This window comes from Loxodonta africana, chromosome 11 (genome assembly GCF_030014295.1).
Source record: "Loxodonta africana isolate mLoxAfr1 chromosome 11, mLoxAfr1.hap2, whole genome shotgun sequence".
In the NCBI taxonomy this organism is placed as follows: Eukaryota; Metazoa; Chordata; class Mammalia; order Proboscidea; family Elephantidae; genus Loxodonta; species Loxodonta africana.
The window spans coordinates 9,596,838-9,611,779 of NC_087352.1; the positions used below are offsets into that span (position 1 = coordinate 9,596,838).

The following is a 14,942-nucleotide window of genomic DNA, read 5'->3' on the forward strand; positions in this document are numbered from 1 at the left end:
TCCTGGGGAGGTATTCTTCCTGAGTTCACTTTTGGGGGACCCTGTAGACCTAGTGCAGGATCCTCATCCATAGGATCCAAGAAGAGTGAGAAAGCATGGAAGATCAGAGGCCTCAAACTCTCTCATGCCTGCTTGACAATCAGGTACACTGAGGCCCAGAGATGCCAATTATGAAAATCTTTACTCTTTATCCATCACTAGTGAATTCTATATCCAGGTCTACAAAGGGACTTGAGCTCCCAGCATCCTCTCTGTCCTCAGGACCAAAGCCTCCATCAGCCCAGTGTCCCAAGGCCTACTATTGTTACTGTTGTTCCTTGCTGTTGAGCCGATTGCGACTCATGGTGACCTGTGTGCAGAGTAGAACTGTTCCATAGGGTTTTCAAGGCCATGACCTTTCAGGAGCAGATCACCAGGCTCCACTGGGTGGGTTCAAACTGCCAACCTTAAGTGCTAGCCGAGCACTTAAACTGTTTGAGCCACCCAGGGACTCCCCAGGACCATGGCTCCTAGCAACTTCTTTTCACTTCTCTGTTTACCCTTCCATAAAAGTCCCTACCCAGAAACCCATTGCCGTTGAGTTGATTCTCACTCTTAGCGACCCTATAGGACAGAGTATAACTGCCCCATAGGATTTTTTTTTTTTTTAATCTTTATGGGAGCAGACTGCCACATCTTTCTGACTGCTAACCTAAAGGTTGGTGGTTCATACCCATCCAGTGGTACCATGGAAATAAAGGCCTGGTGATACGCTTCTGTAAAAACTGTTGTTGTTGTTAGGTGCCATCGAGTCTGTTCCGACTCATACTGACCCTATGCACAACAGAACGAAACACTGCCTGGTCCTGAGCCATCCTTACAATCGTTGTTACGCTTGAGCTCGTTGTCGCAGCCACTGTGTCAGTCCACCTCGTTGAGGGTCTTCCTCTTTTCCACTGACCCTGTACTTTGCCAAGCATGATGTCCTTCTCCAGGGACTGATCCCTTCTGACAACATGTCCAAAGTATGTAAGATACAGTCTCGCCATCCTTGCTTCTAAGGAGCATTCTGGTTGTACTTCTTCTACAACAGATTTGTTCATTCTTTTGGCAGTCCATGGTATGTATATTCAATATTCTTCGCCAACACCACAATTCAAAGGCGTCAATTCTTCTGTCCTCCTTCTAAAAATTACAACCAAGAAAACCCTATGGAGCAGTTTTACTCTGTAACACATGGGGTTGCCATGAGTCAGAATCCACTACTTAACAACTAACAGCAACAGCAAGCTGTAGGAGGAGGTGGTCAGGCTGGATAATATCTACTCCTCCTTCCAGGGCTCACCTTGTATGAGTTAGGATAAGAGGCAGAGATGTGTTTGACCTGGATTCAGGATACCCGTTCAGGGGGTAGCTGATAGTTTTTTTTTTCCCCAAGAACCTATACGCCCCCTTGCTCAGGGTTCTAACTAGTGTCTCTTGGCCCAGCCGCAGGGCACCCTGGGAGATGTTGGTTTGGTTCATATGTGACATTTGGGTCCCACCATTTCTCCACCTGAGGGCACCATAAGAGTGGTGGTCCAATTTCCATCCTACTCCAGGTTACTATATCCATTAGGATTTTCGTGCAAATGACAGCAAATCCAACCCAAACTGGCTTAAGATAATGGGAATTAGATCACATAACAGAGTTACATACGGATGGCTGGCTTTGGCATAGAAACCCTGGTGGTGTAGTGGTTAGGTGCTACAGCTGCTAATGAAAAGTTCGGCAGTTCAAATCCACCATGCACTCCTTGGAAACTCTTTGGGGCAGTTCTACTCTGACCTCTAGGGTCACTATGAGTCGGAATCCAGTCGATGGCAAGGGGTTTTTTTGTGTGTGTGTGTGTTTTTTTTTGGCTTTGGCATGGCCTGTCCATCACTCTGTCCTGAGGTTGTATGGCTCCTCCTTGTGTTGCAAGATGGCTGGCAAAAGTTCTGGGGTCACATTTCTTCACATTTGGGGAGTAGGGAGAGAAAAGGTTCCTAGGTAGTGCAATTAGTTTGCGCTCGACTGCTAAATTAAAGGAACCCACCCTTGAAAAATAGGCTTGGTGACCTGCTTCTGTAAAGATTACAGCCAAGAAAACCCTATGGAGCAGTTCTATTCTGTAACACATGGGGTCGCTGTGAGCCAGAATCCACTAACAATCATAACCAAAACCAAACCAAACCCACTGCGGGTGACCCTGTAGGACAGAGGAGACCTGCCCCATAGGGTTTCCAAGGCTGTGAAGCTGACTTGCCACGTCTTTCTCCCACGGAATGGCTGGTGGGTTCCAACCACCGACACTTTGGTGAGCAGCTGAATGCTTTAACCACTGTGCTGCCAGGGCTCCTAACAATAACAAGAGGGACAGAAACAGACAGACTGAGAGAGCTGACTAAGGAAGCCTGAGAGGGGAAGAGAAGGGAGAGAAAAAACAGACTTTAATTCCGTGAGCAGGGTGGGAAACCTTTTCTTCCCCCCAGAACCAGTTGGCATTAACTTGATTCTGACTCATGGCAACCCCATGTGTATCAGAGCAGACCTGTTCTGCACAGGGTTTTCAGTGACTGATTTTCCGGAAGTAGATCCCCAGGCCTTTTTTCTGAGGCACCTCTGGGTGGACTTGAACCAGTGCAATAATAAATAATCTTTTGCACGACTCAGAGACTTTTCCCCCCCAGAAAAAAAAAAAATTTTTTTTTCCCGAAACCTCTGACAAACCTTTCATTGTGCCTTAGTGGCCCAAATGGTGCTATGCACCTATCCCTGAACGAATAAATATGGCCAGGGGGTGGGATTATGCTGATTAAATTAGACAAGAACCTGAGGCTCCAGCCTGGGGTCAGAGGTGAAATCAGCTTTCTTGAGCAGAAATGGATACTGGGGAGATAGCTATTATGCCTACCATTTAGGGGGCAAAGAATAGGTTCCTAAAAGCTATGTGGGCTGCAGGCCATGAGTTAATCATTCTTGAGGCCTTGAAATCTTGGGATGGTGCAGACTTTGTTTTCTGTCCCTGGTGATGTCTGGTACCTAGCTCTTGTTTGGACTCTTCCAATGAAGTTGTCATTTTTGCTTAAGTCAGCTGAAATAGATTTTGTTTCTTGAGACTGAAAATCCGTGGACAAAAACTTGAAAGCTATAAAAGATGAGATCCTGATCCAGTATCATTCCCTCCCCCTTTGCTTCTTCCTGAAAAGAGCCCTGGTGACACGGTGGCTAAGCGCTCGGCTGCTAGCTAAAAGGTTGGCAGTTTGAACCCGCGAGCCACTCCGTGGGAGAAAGATGTGGCAGTCAGCTTCCATAAAGATGACAGCCTTGGAAACCCTGTGAGGCAGTTTTGTCTGTCCTACAGGGTCACTATGAGTTGGCATCGACTTGACAGCAATGGGGTTTGGTTTTGGTTTTTTTGTTTCTTCCTAAGAGAATTCTGATTTGGTTCATTCACCTTTCTCTAATAGTCAGGCGACTTGGGGGGAAGCCCAGGAGTATACTTTGCCAAAGATTGTGGTCTCAGGCTCTCCTCTAGTGATTGCTTTAGGCATGGAAATATGAAACAAGTCAGGCCAACAGGAGGGCAAGTCTAAAAGGATGTTTGGGGGTAAGCTTTCCTTGTTTTTTAAAAAAAGACCCAAGAAAAAATGGCCTCTTTGTTATTGGCTCTGGATGTGGTTGTGATGTCTGGAACTGCAGCAGTCACCTTGAGGCCATGAGATAGACCAGCCTGAATGGGTCCCTTAGGAACTGGTGGAATCCTTGAACTGCCATAATTTGCCGTCTCTTGTTATTCCAGATCATTTATTTCATCTTTGTTTTAGCCATTTTGAGTTGAATGTTCTGTTATGTGCAGCCTTGGCCACCATATTGCCCATGATTCACATAGAATGGAGAGAGCCTTTCTCGCAGATTAAAACATTCTAGCGGTGCCACGGAAGAAAGGCCTGGTGATCTGCTTCCGTAAGATTACAAAAAAAAAAAAACAAAACCTGTTGCCATCGAGTCCATTCTGACTCATGGTGACCCATGTGTTCCAGAGTAGATCTGAGCTCCATAGCTCCATCACGTAATCTTTATGGAAGCAGGTCACCAGGCCTTTGTTCTGTGACACCACTGGGTGGGTTCGAACCACCAAACTTTTGGTTAATAGATGAGCACAAACTGCTTGCACTACCCAGGGACCTTTCCGTAAGATTACAGACATTGAAAACCCCACAGGGTGCAGTTCTACCCTGGATCACATGGGGTCGCCATGAGTCAGAATCCACTTGATGGCAGCGGGTTTTGTTTTTGTTTTTGGTAAGCGATACTGTTTGCTCCTTCAGCTTCTCTCTCACCCCTGTAGCAGGATCTCTCTCACAGAGTCTTTTCCCAGCCCTGGCTGAGTGAGCTACATACCACGAGAACCTCAGGAGCAGTGGATGGCTGTGTATGACCCCAACATCCATCTATGGTGGCTTTAATGTGAACTTCCCTGACTGTAGCGGGAGGCGGCCACAGGCAGCCCCTGACCCAAATTGCACTCTATCAGAGTCTCTTGGCTAAAATTTTAGAACTGGGACTCAAGTGATTCTTAGTACTTGGCATCTCAGTGGGCATATGTGGCTACTCTGTGTGAAGCAGAGGAAGGTAGTCTGTGGAGAGACAGAAAAATAAAGTGTAAGCCCAGAAGTAAAAAGACAAGTTAACAGTGAGAGACAGAGACCCAGAGAGGCAGGGAGATTCTGCAAGAAGGGGAGATGACCTTGATTTCACATAGTTTTTCAACTCTGTTTTCTGTCTCTGTAAGATTGTCCCTTCCAATAATTTGTCATATTTTGCTTAAGTCAGCTCAAACAGATTTTATTTCTTGCAGCTGAAGATCCCTGAACAAAAACTTGGGAGCTGTGAAGGATGAGGTTGTGATCACAAGCCTTGCTGTAAAGCATCGTGGGAAATGTATTCCTAGCCTCCACATCTGCTGTAGGGCATCATGGGACATGTATTTCTATCCTGTAGGGCATCATGGGACATGTAACATTGTTGCTTTTAATTGCCATTTACTTGATTCTGACTTATGGTGACCCCATGTGTTTAGTGTAGAATTGCTCTTTCGGGTTTTCAAGGTTGTGAGCTTCGAAAGCAGATCGCCAAGCTTGTCTTCCGAGGAGCCTCTGGGTGGGTTCAAACTGCCAACCTTTTGCACGCCGAACCATTTGAGCCACCTTGGGACTCTAGGAAATGTAATACTAGCCTCCAATCTCTGCTATAGGGTCTCATGGGAGATACAGTCCTAGCCTTAATCCCGGCTGTAAAGCACCATGGGAAATACTCCTAGCCTCCAATCTATGCTGTAGGGCATTGTGGGACGTGTATCCCTAGCCTCAATATTGGCTCTAGGGACTCATGGGAGATACATTTCTGGCTGCATTCTTGGTGGAGGGCATCATGGTAGTTGTACTTCTAGCCTCCAATCTCTGTTGTAGAAGATCATGGAAAATGTGAAACTATCTTCAATTTTCACTATGCAGCATCTCACAAAATGTCACTTTAGCCTCACCTCTGCTGTATAGGGCATCATGAGCCATGTCATCCAGGCCCCATTTTTGTTGTAAGTCACTATAGAAGATGTAGTTTTTCCTTCCTTCCTTTCTTCCTTCCCTCTTTTCTTCTTCATCACCTGCCATGTTTCAGGCACTGTTCTAGGCACTGGGAATACAGGAGTGAGCAAGTAAAAGGCCTTGCCCTCCATGGAGATTATGGCGGGAAGAGGTAAATAAAAACAAACAAACAAAAAAGGAGTGTTCTAATTAGCCATCGTTTGCATAAGAAAATACCCTAAAACTTAGTGGCATAAGACCGCAACCATATTATGCTTATGATTCTGTGGGTCAGGAATCTGAGCAAGGTACAGTGGGATTGGCGTGTATGTGGTCCACAATGTACTGGGGTCCAAAATGGGCTGGTTCGAACAACTGGAAATGGATGGGATGGTTCATCTGGTGCCATGTATCTGGAGCCCTTGTTTCTGGCTGTGGGCTGGTATCTTAGTCATCTAGTGCTCCTATAATAGGAATACCACAAGTGGATGGCTTTAACAAACAGAAATTTATTCTCTTGAGGTCTAGTAGGCTACAAGTCCAAATTCAGGGCGTCAGCTCCCACGGTAAGCTTTCTCTCTCTGTTGGTTCTGGAAGAAGGTCCTTGTCTTCAATCTTCCCCTAGTCAAGGAGCTTCTAAGGCGCAGGGACCCTGGGTCCAAAGGACGTGCTCTGCTCCCGGCACTGCTTTCTTGGTGGTATGAGGTCCCCATGTCTCTCTGCTCTTCTCTTCTTTTCCTTTTTTTTTAATTTTACTTTAGATAAAGGTTTACAGAACAAACTAGTTTCTCATCAAACAGTTAGTACACACATTGTTCTATGACATTGGTTAACAACACCAAAAGGTGTCACCACTCTCCCTTCTCAACCCTGGGTTCCCTATTACCAGCTTTCCTGTTCCCTCCTACATTTCATTCCCTGCCCCAGGGCTGGTGCGCTCCCTTAGTCTTGTTTCGTTCCGTGGGCCTGTTCAATCTTTGGCTGAAGGGTGAGCCTCAGGAGTGACCCCATTACTGAGCTGAAAGGGTGTCTGGGGTCCATACTCTCAGGGTTTCTCCAGTCTCTGTCAGGCCAGCAAGTCTGGTTTTTCTTTTGGAGTTAGAATTTTATTCTACATTTTTCTCCAGCTCTGCCTGGGACCCTCTATTGTGATCTCTGTCAGAGCAGTCAGTGGTGGTAGCAGGTCACCATCTCATTGTTCTGGTCTCAGTCTGGTGGAGGCTGTGGTAGATGTGGTCCATTAGTCCTTGGACTAATCTTTCCCTTGTATCTTTAGTTTTTTTAATTCTTCCTTGCTCTGGAAGGGGTGAGACCAGTGGAGTATCCTAGATGGCCTCTCACAGGCTTTTAAGATCCCAGACGCTACTCACCAATGTAGAATGTAGGACATTTTCTTTATAAACTATGTCATGCCAGTTGAGCTAGATGTTCCCCGAGACCATGGTCCCCACGGCCCTCAGCCCAGCATTTTGGTCCCTCAGGGAGTTTGGATGTGTCTATGGAGCTACCATGACCTTGCATTGTACAGGTTGTGCCGACTTCCCCAGTATTGTGTACTGTCTTACCCTTCACCAAAATTTCCACTAATCTATTGTCTGTTAAGTGTTTTCCCATCCCACCCCTCCCCTCCCTCGTAACCATCAAAGATCACTTCTCTCTTTTATATCTCAGAAGAGATTGGCTTAAGACACTATCTAATCTTGTAGATCTCATCAATATAACTGCCACTAATCCATTTCATTACATCATAGTGGTAGGATTTACAACACATGAAGAAATCACATCAGATGACAAAAGGGTAGACAATCATACAATACTGGGAATCATGACCTAGTCAAGTTGACAGATATTTCTGGGGGACACAATTCAATTCACGACAGCTGAGTTCCCCAGTTCTTCCACACATCACACCTGCTGGGGCCGTAATGTTCAAGGTAGCTCTTCCACTCAGTTGTCTGGTGGCTGGGATGAGATGCTGGAACAGCCGAGGCTCTCTCTTCATAAGGTATCTATGCATGACTAGCTTGGGCTTCCTCACAGCATGGCAGTTTAAGGGTAGTAGGACTTTTACATGGCAGCTGGCTTCTCCAAAGTGAGCATTCCAAGATTCAAAAAGTGGAAGATTACAGTTTCCTGAAGTTTCTGGGTGTCACAAACAGCTACACACTCAGCTACTAACCAGAAGGTTGGCCATTTGAACCCCTCAGTGGCACCTCGGAAGAAAGGCCTGGAGATCTGCTTCTAAAAAGTCACAGCCATGAAAACTCTATGGAGTGCAATTCTGCCTTGAAAAACCTGGGGCCGCCAATGACAACTGGTTTTTGGTTTCAAGCCTGGACCCAAAATGGCCAACAAGCACATGAAAAGATGTTCAACATCATTAAACGTTGTTGTTGTTGTTAGTGCTGTCGAGTCGGTTCCGACTCATAGTGACCCCATGCACAACAGAACGAAACACTGCCCGGTCCTGCACCATCCTTATAATCGTTGTTATGCTTGAGTCCATTGTTGCAGCCACTGTGTCAATCCACCTCATTGAGGGTCTTCCTCTTTTCTGCTGACCCTGTGCTCTGCCAAGCATGATGTCCTTTTCCAGGGACTGATCCCTCCTGACAACATGTCCAAAGTATGTAAGACGCAGTCTCGCCATCCTTGCTTCTAAGGAGCATTCTGGTTATACTTCTTCCAAGACAGATTTATTCATTCTTCTGGCAGTCCATGGTATATTCAATATTCTTTGCCAACACCACAATTCAAAGGTGTCAGCTCTTCTTCGGTCTTCCTTATTCATTGTCCAGGTTTCACATGCATAGGATGCGATTGAAAATACCATGGCTTGGGTCAGGCGCACCTTAGTCTTCAGGGTGACATCTTTGCTCTTCAACACTTTAAAGAGGTCCTTTGCAGCAGATTTACCCAATGCAATGCGTCTTTTGATTTCTTGACTGCTGCTTCCACGGCTGTTGATTGTGGATTCAAGTAAAATGAAATCCTTGACAACTTCAATCTTTTCTCCATTTATCATGATGTTGCTCATTGGTCCATTTGTGAGGATTTTTGTTTTCTTTATGTTGAGGTGTATCCGTACTGAAAGCTGTGGTCTTTGATCTTCATTAGTAAGTGCTTCAAGTCCTCTTCACTTTCAGCAAGCAAGGTTGTGTCATCTGCATAACGCAGGTTGTTAATGAGTCTTCCTCCAATCCTGGTGCCCCATTCTTCTTCAGCTTCTCGGATTATTTGCTCAGCACACAGATTGAATAGGTATGGTGAAAGAATACAACCCTGGTGCACACCTTTCCTGACTTTAAACCAATCAGTATCCGCTTGTTCTGTCCGAACAACTCCCTCTTGATCTATGTAAAGGTTCCTCATGAGCACAATTAAGTGTTCTGGAATTCCCATTCTTGGCAATGTTATCCATAATTTGTTATGATCCACACAGTCGAATGCCTTTGCATAGTCAATAAAACTACATCTGTGGAAAGAGACGATGGAAAAGCTCAATATCATCAGTCAGAACAAGGCCGGGACCGACTGTGGAATGGACCATCAATTGCTCATATGCAAGCTCAAGCTGAAACTGAAGAAAATCAGAGCAAGTCCACAAGAGCCAAAATATGACCTTGAGTATAGCCCACCTGAATTTAGAGACCATCTCAAGAATAGGTTTGATGCACTGATCACTGGTGACCAAAGACCAGATGAATTGTGGGATGACATCAAGGACATCTTACATGAAGAAAGCAGGAGGTCATTGAAAAGACAGGAAAGAAAGAAAAGACCAAGATGAATGTCAGAGGAGACTCTGAAACTTGCTCTCGAACGTCGAACAGCTAAAGCAAAAGGAAGAATTCATGAAGTAAAAGAACTGAACAGAAGATTTCAAAGGGCGGCTCGAGAAGACAAAGTAAAGTATTATAATGACATGTACAAAGAGCTGGAGATGGAAAACCAAAAGGGAAGAATACGCTTGGTGTTTCTCAAGCTGAAAGAACTGAAGAAAAAATTCAAGCCTCGAGTTGCAATAATAGAGGATTCTATGGGGAAAATATTAAATGAAGCAGGAAGCTTCAAAAGAAGATGGAAGGAATACACCATTAGACATTAGGGAGACACAAATCAAAACCACAATGTAAAATGGTGCAGCTGCTGTGAAAAAGTTTGGTGGTTCCTTAAAAAGTTGAACATAGAACTACTGTATCTTAGGCATATGCCCAGAAGAAGTGAAGGCAGGAAAGCAAACAGAAATCTGTACACAATGTTCATTGCAGCCCTTTTCACGATAGCCCAAAGGTGTAAACAACCAAAATGTCCCCTCCAAAGAAGAATGGATAAACAAAATGTGGTATATACTGTACTTACAATGGAGTATCATGCAGCCATAGAGAGAAATGAAGTCATGCATGCCACTCCATGGATGAACCTTGAAAACATCATGCTGAGTGAGACAAGTCAGTCACAGAAGGGCAAATACTACATGAGCTCAGTTACGTGAAATAAGAAAATACAGAGAAACCAAAGATTATGGATTGTTACGGGGTGGAGGAGGGAGACGGGGGGAAGAGGGAGTTTTCTTGAGAGACACTGAGTTTATGTTGATTGTGGTGGAATATTTTGGTGGCACAACAAGAAAAGTGTAATCAATGTCATTGAGTTGTAAACGTCAAAGTTATTGTGTTCGCCAATGTTTCGGTGCTTATATTTTCACCATTAAAAAAAAAAAAAAGCCTGGGCCCAGCAACTGACACAGCAAGCTTCCAGCACATTCCACTGATGAAGGCCATCACCATCACCAAAACCAAATCAGTTGCCATTGAGTCAACTTGGACTCATGGAAAGTCCATGTGTGTCAGAGTAGAGCTGCGCTCCCTAGGGCTTTCTTTCAATGGTGATTTTTGGGAAGTAAATTGTCAGGCCTTTCTTCAAGATGCCTCTGGTTGGACTCAAACCACCAACCTTTTGATTAGTAGCCAAGTGTGTTAACTGCTGCACCACCTGGACTCAAAGCAGTCACAGGGTCGCAGTAATCAAAAGGCGGAGACACAGACCCCATCTCTTTATGCCACCAGAATGACAGGTAGTGATATGTGATTTGAGGAAGCCCTAAAAAGAAGTCCTGTCCCTCATCTGTCCCCAAATACCATGGAAGATATCCTATCTTTTTCTTCATTAGTCACAGGGCCCCACGAGGTATGTAATTTTGTCTCTATGGGTTACCTCAAGGGACCATGGGCAACATGAATTCTATCAATATTGTACTCCGAGACTGCCACTGAAATTATAGTTCTGTCTTTTTCTCTATCAGTCCTGGGGCTTTCTGGGAAATATAGTCCAGCCTTTATCCCCCTGCCCCCAGGACACCGGGGGACACGTAGTCCTTATTCCCCACGGGAATGCATCAAGAGTTTTGGCCATCAGTTCATCTTCTGTAGTTCTTTTCCCACCTTCTGTCCCAGAACCCCATGGGAAATGCAGATATGCCTCCCTAGAACAACAAAGCAGTCCTGACCTTTGGGGGTTGGGAGAAGAGACCAGAAGGTTAGTGCTTGGGTGGGTGAGTTGGAGGGTTGCATTTGGGGCCCAGAAATAGATGTGGAGGTATCTTAGGGTGGAAACCCTGATGGAACTGTTTCTAGGGGCCTCAAATGCCTGGGTCCTGGAAAAAAAAAAAAAAACTCAAAAAACTTGTGGCTGTTGAGTTGAATCTGACTCACAGCGATTCCATGTGTGTCAGTACTCCACAGGATTTTCAATGGCTGATTTTTTGGACGTAGATCGCCAGGCCTTTCTTGCAAGGTGGCTCTGGGTGGACTCGAACCACCAACCTTTTGATTAGTACACAAGCACTTAACTGTTTGCACCACCTAGGGACTCCCGGGTTCTACAACATGACCTCTATTGCCATGAGTCTGTGGAAAGGTGCCCCCCTCCCGCCATTTATCCTCCCAAAGAGAGACACAATGGAGAACAGCAGACCTGGCCTTGTTCATTGGTACAAAAATCTTTATTTATGAAGTATAAAATATTAAATAATAAAAATATTAATTCATAATAACAATAGCGGTAACAATATGAATAATAACGAGTTCTCCCACTGGCCCGCAGCCTTTCTCCAGCTTTCCTCCTCTGGTTTTCATGACAACTCTGTGAGGTAGGCATTTTGATGGCTGGGAAAACTGAGGCCCAGAAAGGACAGAACACTGGCCTGAGGTCACACAGCAAGTCTGCAAGGCTAGGAGCTGAGGAAAGGGCAAAGGGGTCCACTGGATCCAGCCAGGGTAGGGGTGCTTCTGGGTTCAGGTCCAGAGGAGAGTGCCTCCCCATAGTCTTGCTGTCATAAGCAGGGTGATGGTGAGACTGAGGTGGGTGGTGCCAGGTCGGGGGGCACCCCCTATGCGGGGTTGGGTGTCCCGGGCTGGGTGGTTACAGCCATTTCCAGAACAGCACGAGACATTGACATGGGTCAGGCTGAAGGTTTCGGCCATGTGGAGGTCTTGGCACCATGAGGGGGCAGCACAGCCTCTCACTGTGTAGCTTGGGGCCCCCAGCCCTGAGGAAAGAGAAGACTGTGTGAGAGACTCAGCCTTTCCCTGCCTCTCAGGGAGTCTCCTGAATCTCTCAGAGACTCCCAGTTCTAGTGCCTAGGCTGGAACTCTCACTGGGTGACATACCACCTTGTGATGGGAGACTTCTCCACTGCCCCTGGAGAAAGCAGTGGTTCTCTAAGTGTGGTCCAAAACAATGCTAAGACATTATGTACCTTTTTCACTCTCATCCTCTCACAAGTGGAGTTTTCCAGAAACTACAGGACATGTGATATTGCCAAGACATAAATGCAGAAACACATAGGAGGATCCAGCTGCCTTCTATTAAAGCCAGACGTTAAAGAAATTTGCAAAACAGTAAAATAATGCCTCTCTCCTCATTAAATTTTTTAGTTTCATAAAACATAGTCATATAAAAAAATATGTTGTTTATGTTAACAGGTAATGGACTTGTTATTCTGAAATGAATTAATAAATAAATCATTCAATATTTTCTCAGCTTTAATTTCGAATAGTTAGATAGATATAACCCACATAAACAATGGTTTTTAAGAGTGTAAAGGAGTTTTGAGACCACTGGAGTAGGAAAGAAAACTTTCCCAGGACCTCACAGGATGAAAGCCCATGACATCCACAGGAAGTCCCACCCACCTACAGGAAATCCCACTCCACAAGAATGGCAGAATGTCCATTTCCTAATGGATAATTCCTAATTCCTTACAACAATTTCCACCCTCCTGAGGGAAGTCCCACCTTTTCTACAGGAAAAAAAAAAAAAAAACCCATTGCTATGAAGTCAATTCCAACTCATAGCTACCCTATAGGACAGGGTAGAACTGCCCCACAGAGTTTCCAAGGAGCGCCCGGTGGATTCAAACTGCCAGCCTTTTGGTTAGCACTTAACCATTACACCACCAGCATTTCCTTCCACTGGAAGATCCACCTCAATTAAGCCCAGTTGAACTGGAAGTCAATCTCTTGCAGCATACCACCCCCCTTCCAATAAGTATTCCCAGGGGCCTCCAAATGGTATTACCATTAGAACCCGTGGCTTCCAGGCATTGAGTCATGGGGCCTCGGCAGGAGATGAGGGAAATCTTGTCTGAGGAACATTCTTCGGTGCTGCTCCCCTCGCAGCTATAACACTGGAAGTCATTCAGTGGCAGGTTTTCAAGCTCCAGGACTTAGGAGAAGGCAAGAGACACAGAGACAAGGAATGAGCATGGCGGGCCCCCTCCTTCCTGTCACTGCTTTTAGGTAATGCAAGTACTCCTCAGGACTTCCAATTCTGAGCCTGAGATGTCACGGAGCCACCTTGTGGTCAGGCATTGGAATGGCAATTTCTTTTGGGGAGTTCTCTAGGACTTGTGAGAGAAATCCCAGCATCTCTCAACTCCCCACGATCCCACTATCAGGCCAGAGAAAATGCCAGCACTGGGTGTACAACCGTGTAGAATGAAACAGTCCCTGCCTTCACAGAGCTTACAGTTTGGAGCTGCTTTGTCAAACACGGTAGCCACTAGCCACAAAGTCACATGTGATGGTTTAAATTTAAACTTTTTCCTGTTGTTAGTCATCGTCATTGAGTCGGCTATGACTCCTGGTGACCCCATGTACAACAGAACAAAAGGCTGCCTGGTCCTGTGTCATCTTAACAGTTGTTGGCACGTCTGAGTCCATTGTTTTGGACAACCTAGGGGGCTCATCTTCCAGAACTATATAGGACAATGTTCTGTTGTGGTCCATAGAGTTTTCATTGGCTAATTTTTGTAACTAGATAGCCAGGCCTTTCTTCCTAGTCTTAGTCTGAAAGCTCCACTGGAACCTGTCCATCATGGGTGACCTCGCTGTTATTTGAGATGCCAGTGGCATAGCTTCTGGAATCACAGCAACACAAAAGCCACCACAGTATGACAAACTGAGAAATGGGTGGTAGAAATGTAAACTAATGAACATTAAATAAAATTTAAAATTCAGTTCACATTTCAGGTACCGAATAGCTACTTGTGACTAATAGCTTTCATATTGGACAGTGCAAATTTAGAACACTTGCACCACTGCACAAAGTTCTGTTGGACAGTGCTGGTTTAGTGAGATAGAATAACATGAAAACTCTAGATTATGTTGGAGGGGAGGGACAGGGAAGGTTTCCCTGACGATGATACATTAAAGCTGAGACCTAACAGATGAGAAGTAGCCAGCCAGGCAAACTCTTGGGGGAGAGGTATTCCAGGTGGAGGATATTGCGTGTGCAAAGGCCATGAGGTAGGATGAAGTCCGACAGTTGTTGAAACTAAACGAAGATCACGAGGCAGACAGGTACCATTACAAAGTCCATAGGAAGGCTTTTGCGTTTTATTCTAAGAGCAAGGGGGAAGTCATTGAGGTGCTTAAGGCAGGCGAGTGACATGCTCTGATTTATCTATTTTTTAAAAAAATCACTCTTGCTGCTCGGTTGAGCATCAGCCCTAGAATGGCAGGAGTGGAAGCAGAGAAGCCAGCAAAGAGAGCACTGCAACAGTCTAGGGAGAGGTGATGGTGGCTTGGACCAGGGTGGTGGCAGTGGACGTAGGGAGCAGGGGAAGAATTCGAGAGAGATGGAGCAGGCAGAAAGCAGAGAAGTGTTGATAAACCAAAAAAACCAGTTGCCATTGAGTCGATTCCTACTGATGGTGACCCCATGTGTGTCAGAGCAGAAATGTGCTCCACAGGGTTTTCAATGGCCGATTTTTTAGAAGTAGATGACCAGGCCTTTCTTCCAGGGTGCCTCTGGGTAGACTTGAACCACCAACCTTTTGGTTAGCAGCTCAG

The 14,942-nt window shown here is 45.5% G+C and overlaps 1 protein-coding gene across 4 annotated transcripts in view; it reads right to left on the reverse strand.

Moving 5' to 3' along the window:
- Positions 1-567: 567 nt before the first annotated feature.
- PLAUR (plasminogen activator, urokinase receptor) overlaps positions 568-14,942 on the reverse strand; it is a 28,027-nt gene continuing 13,652 nt past the window's right edge. For all 4 annotated transcript variants that reach the window (XM_010586416.3, XM_023543112.2, XM_003406233.4 and 1 more), the window contains 2 exons: positions 13,168-13,314; positions 568-12,136 (listed from right to left, as the gene is read on the reverse strand). In XM_010586416.3, coding sequence (XP_010584718.1) covers positions 11,883-12,136; positions 13,168-13,314 — 401 coding nt within the window. In that variant the 3' untranslated portion in view covers positions 568-11,882. The remainder of the gene's footprint in view (positions 12,137-13,167; positions 13,315-14,942) is intronic.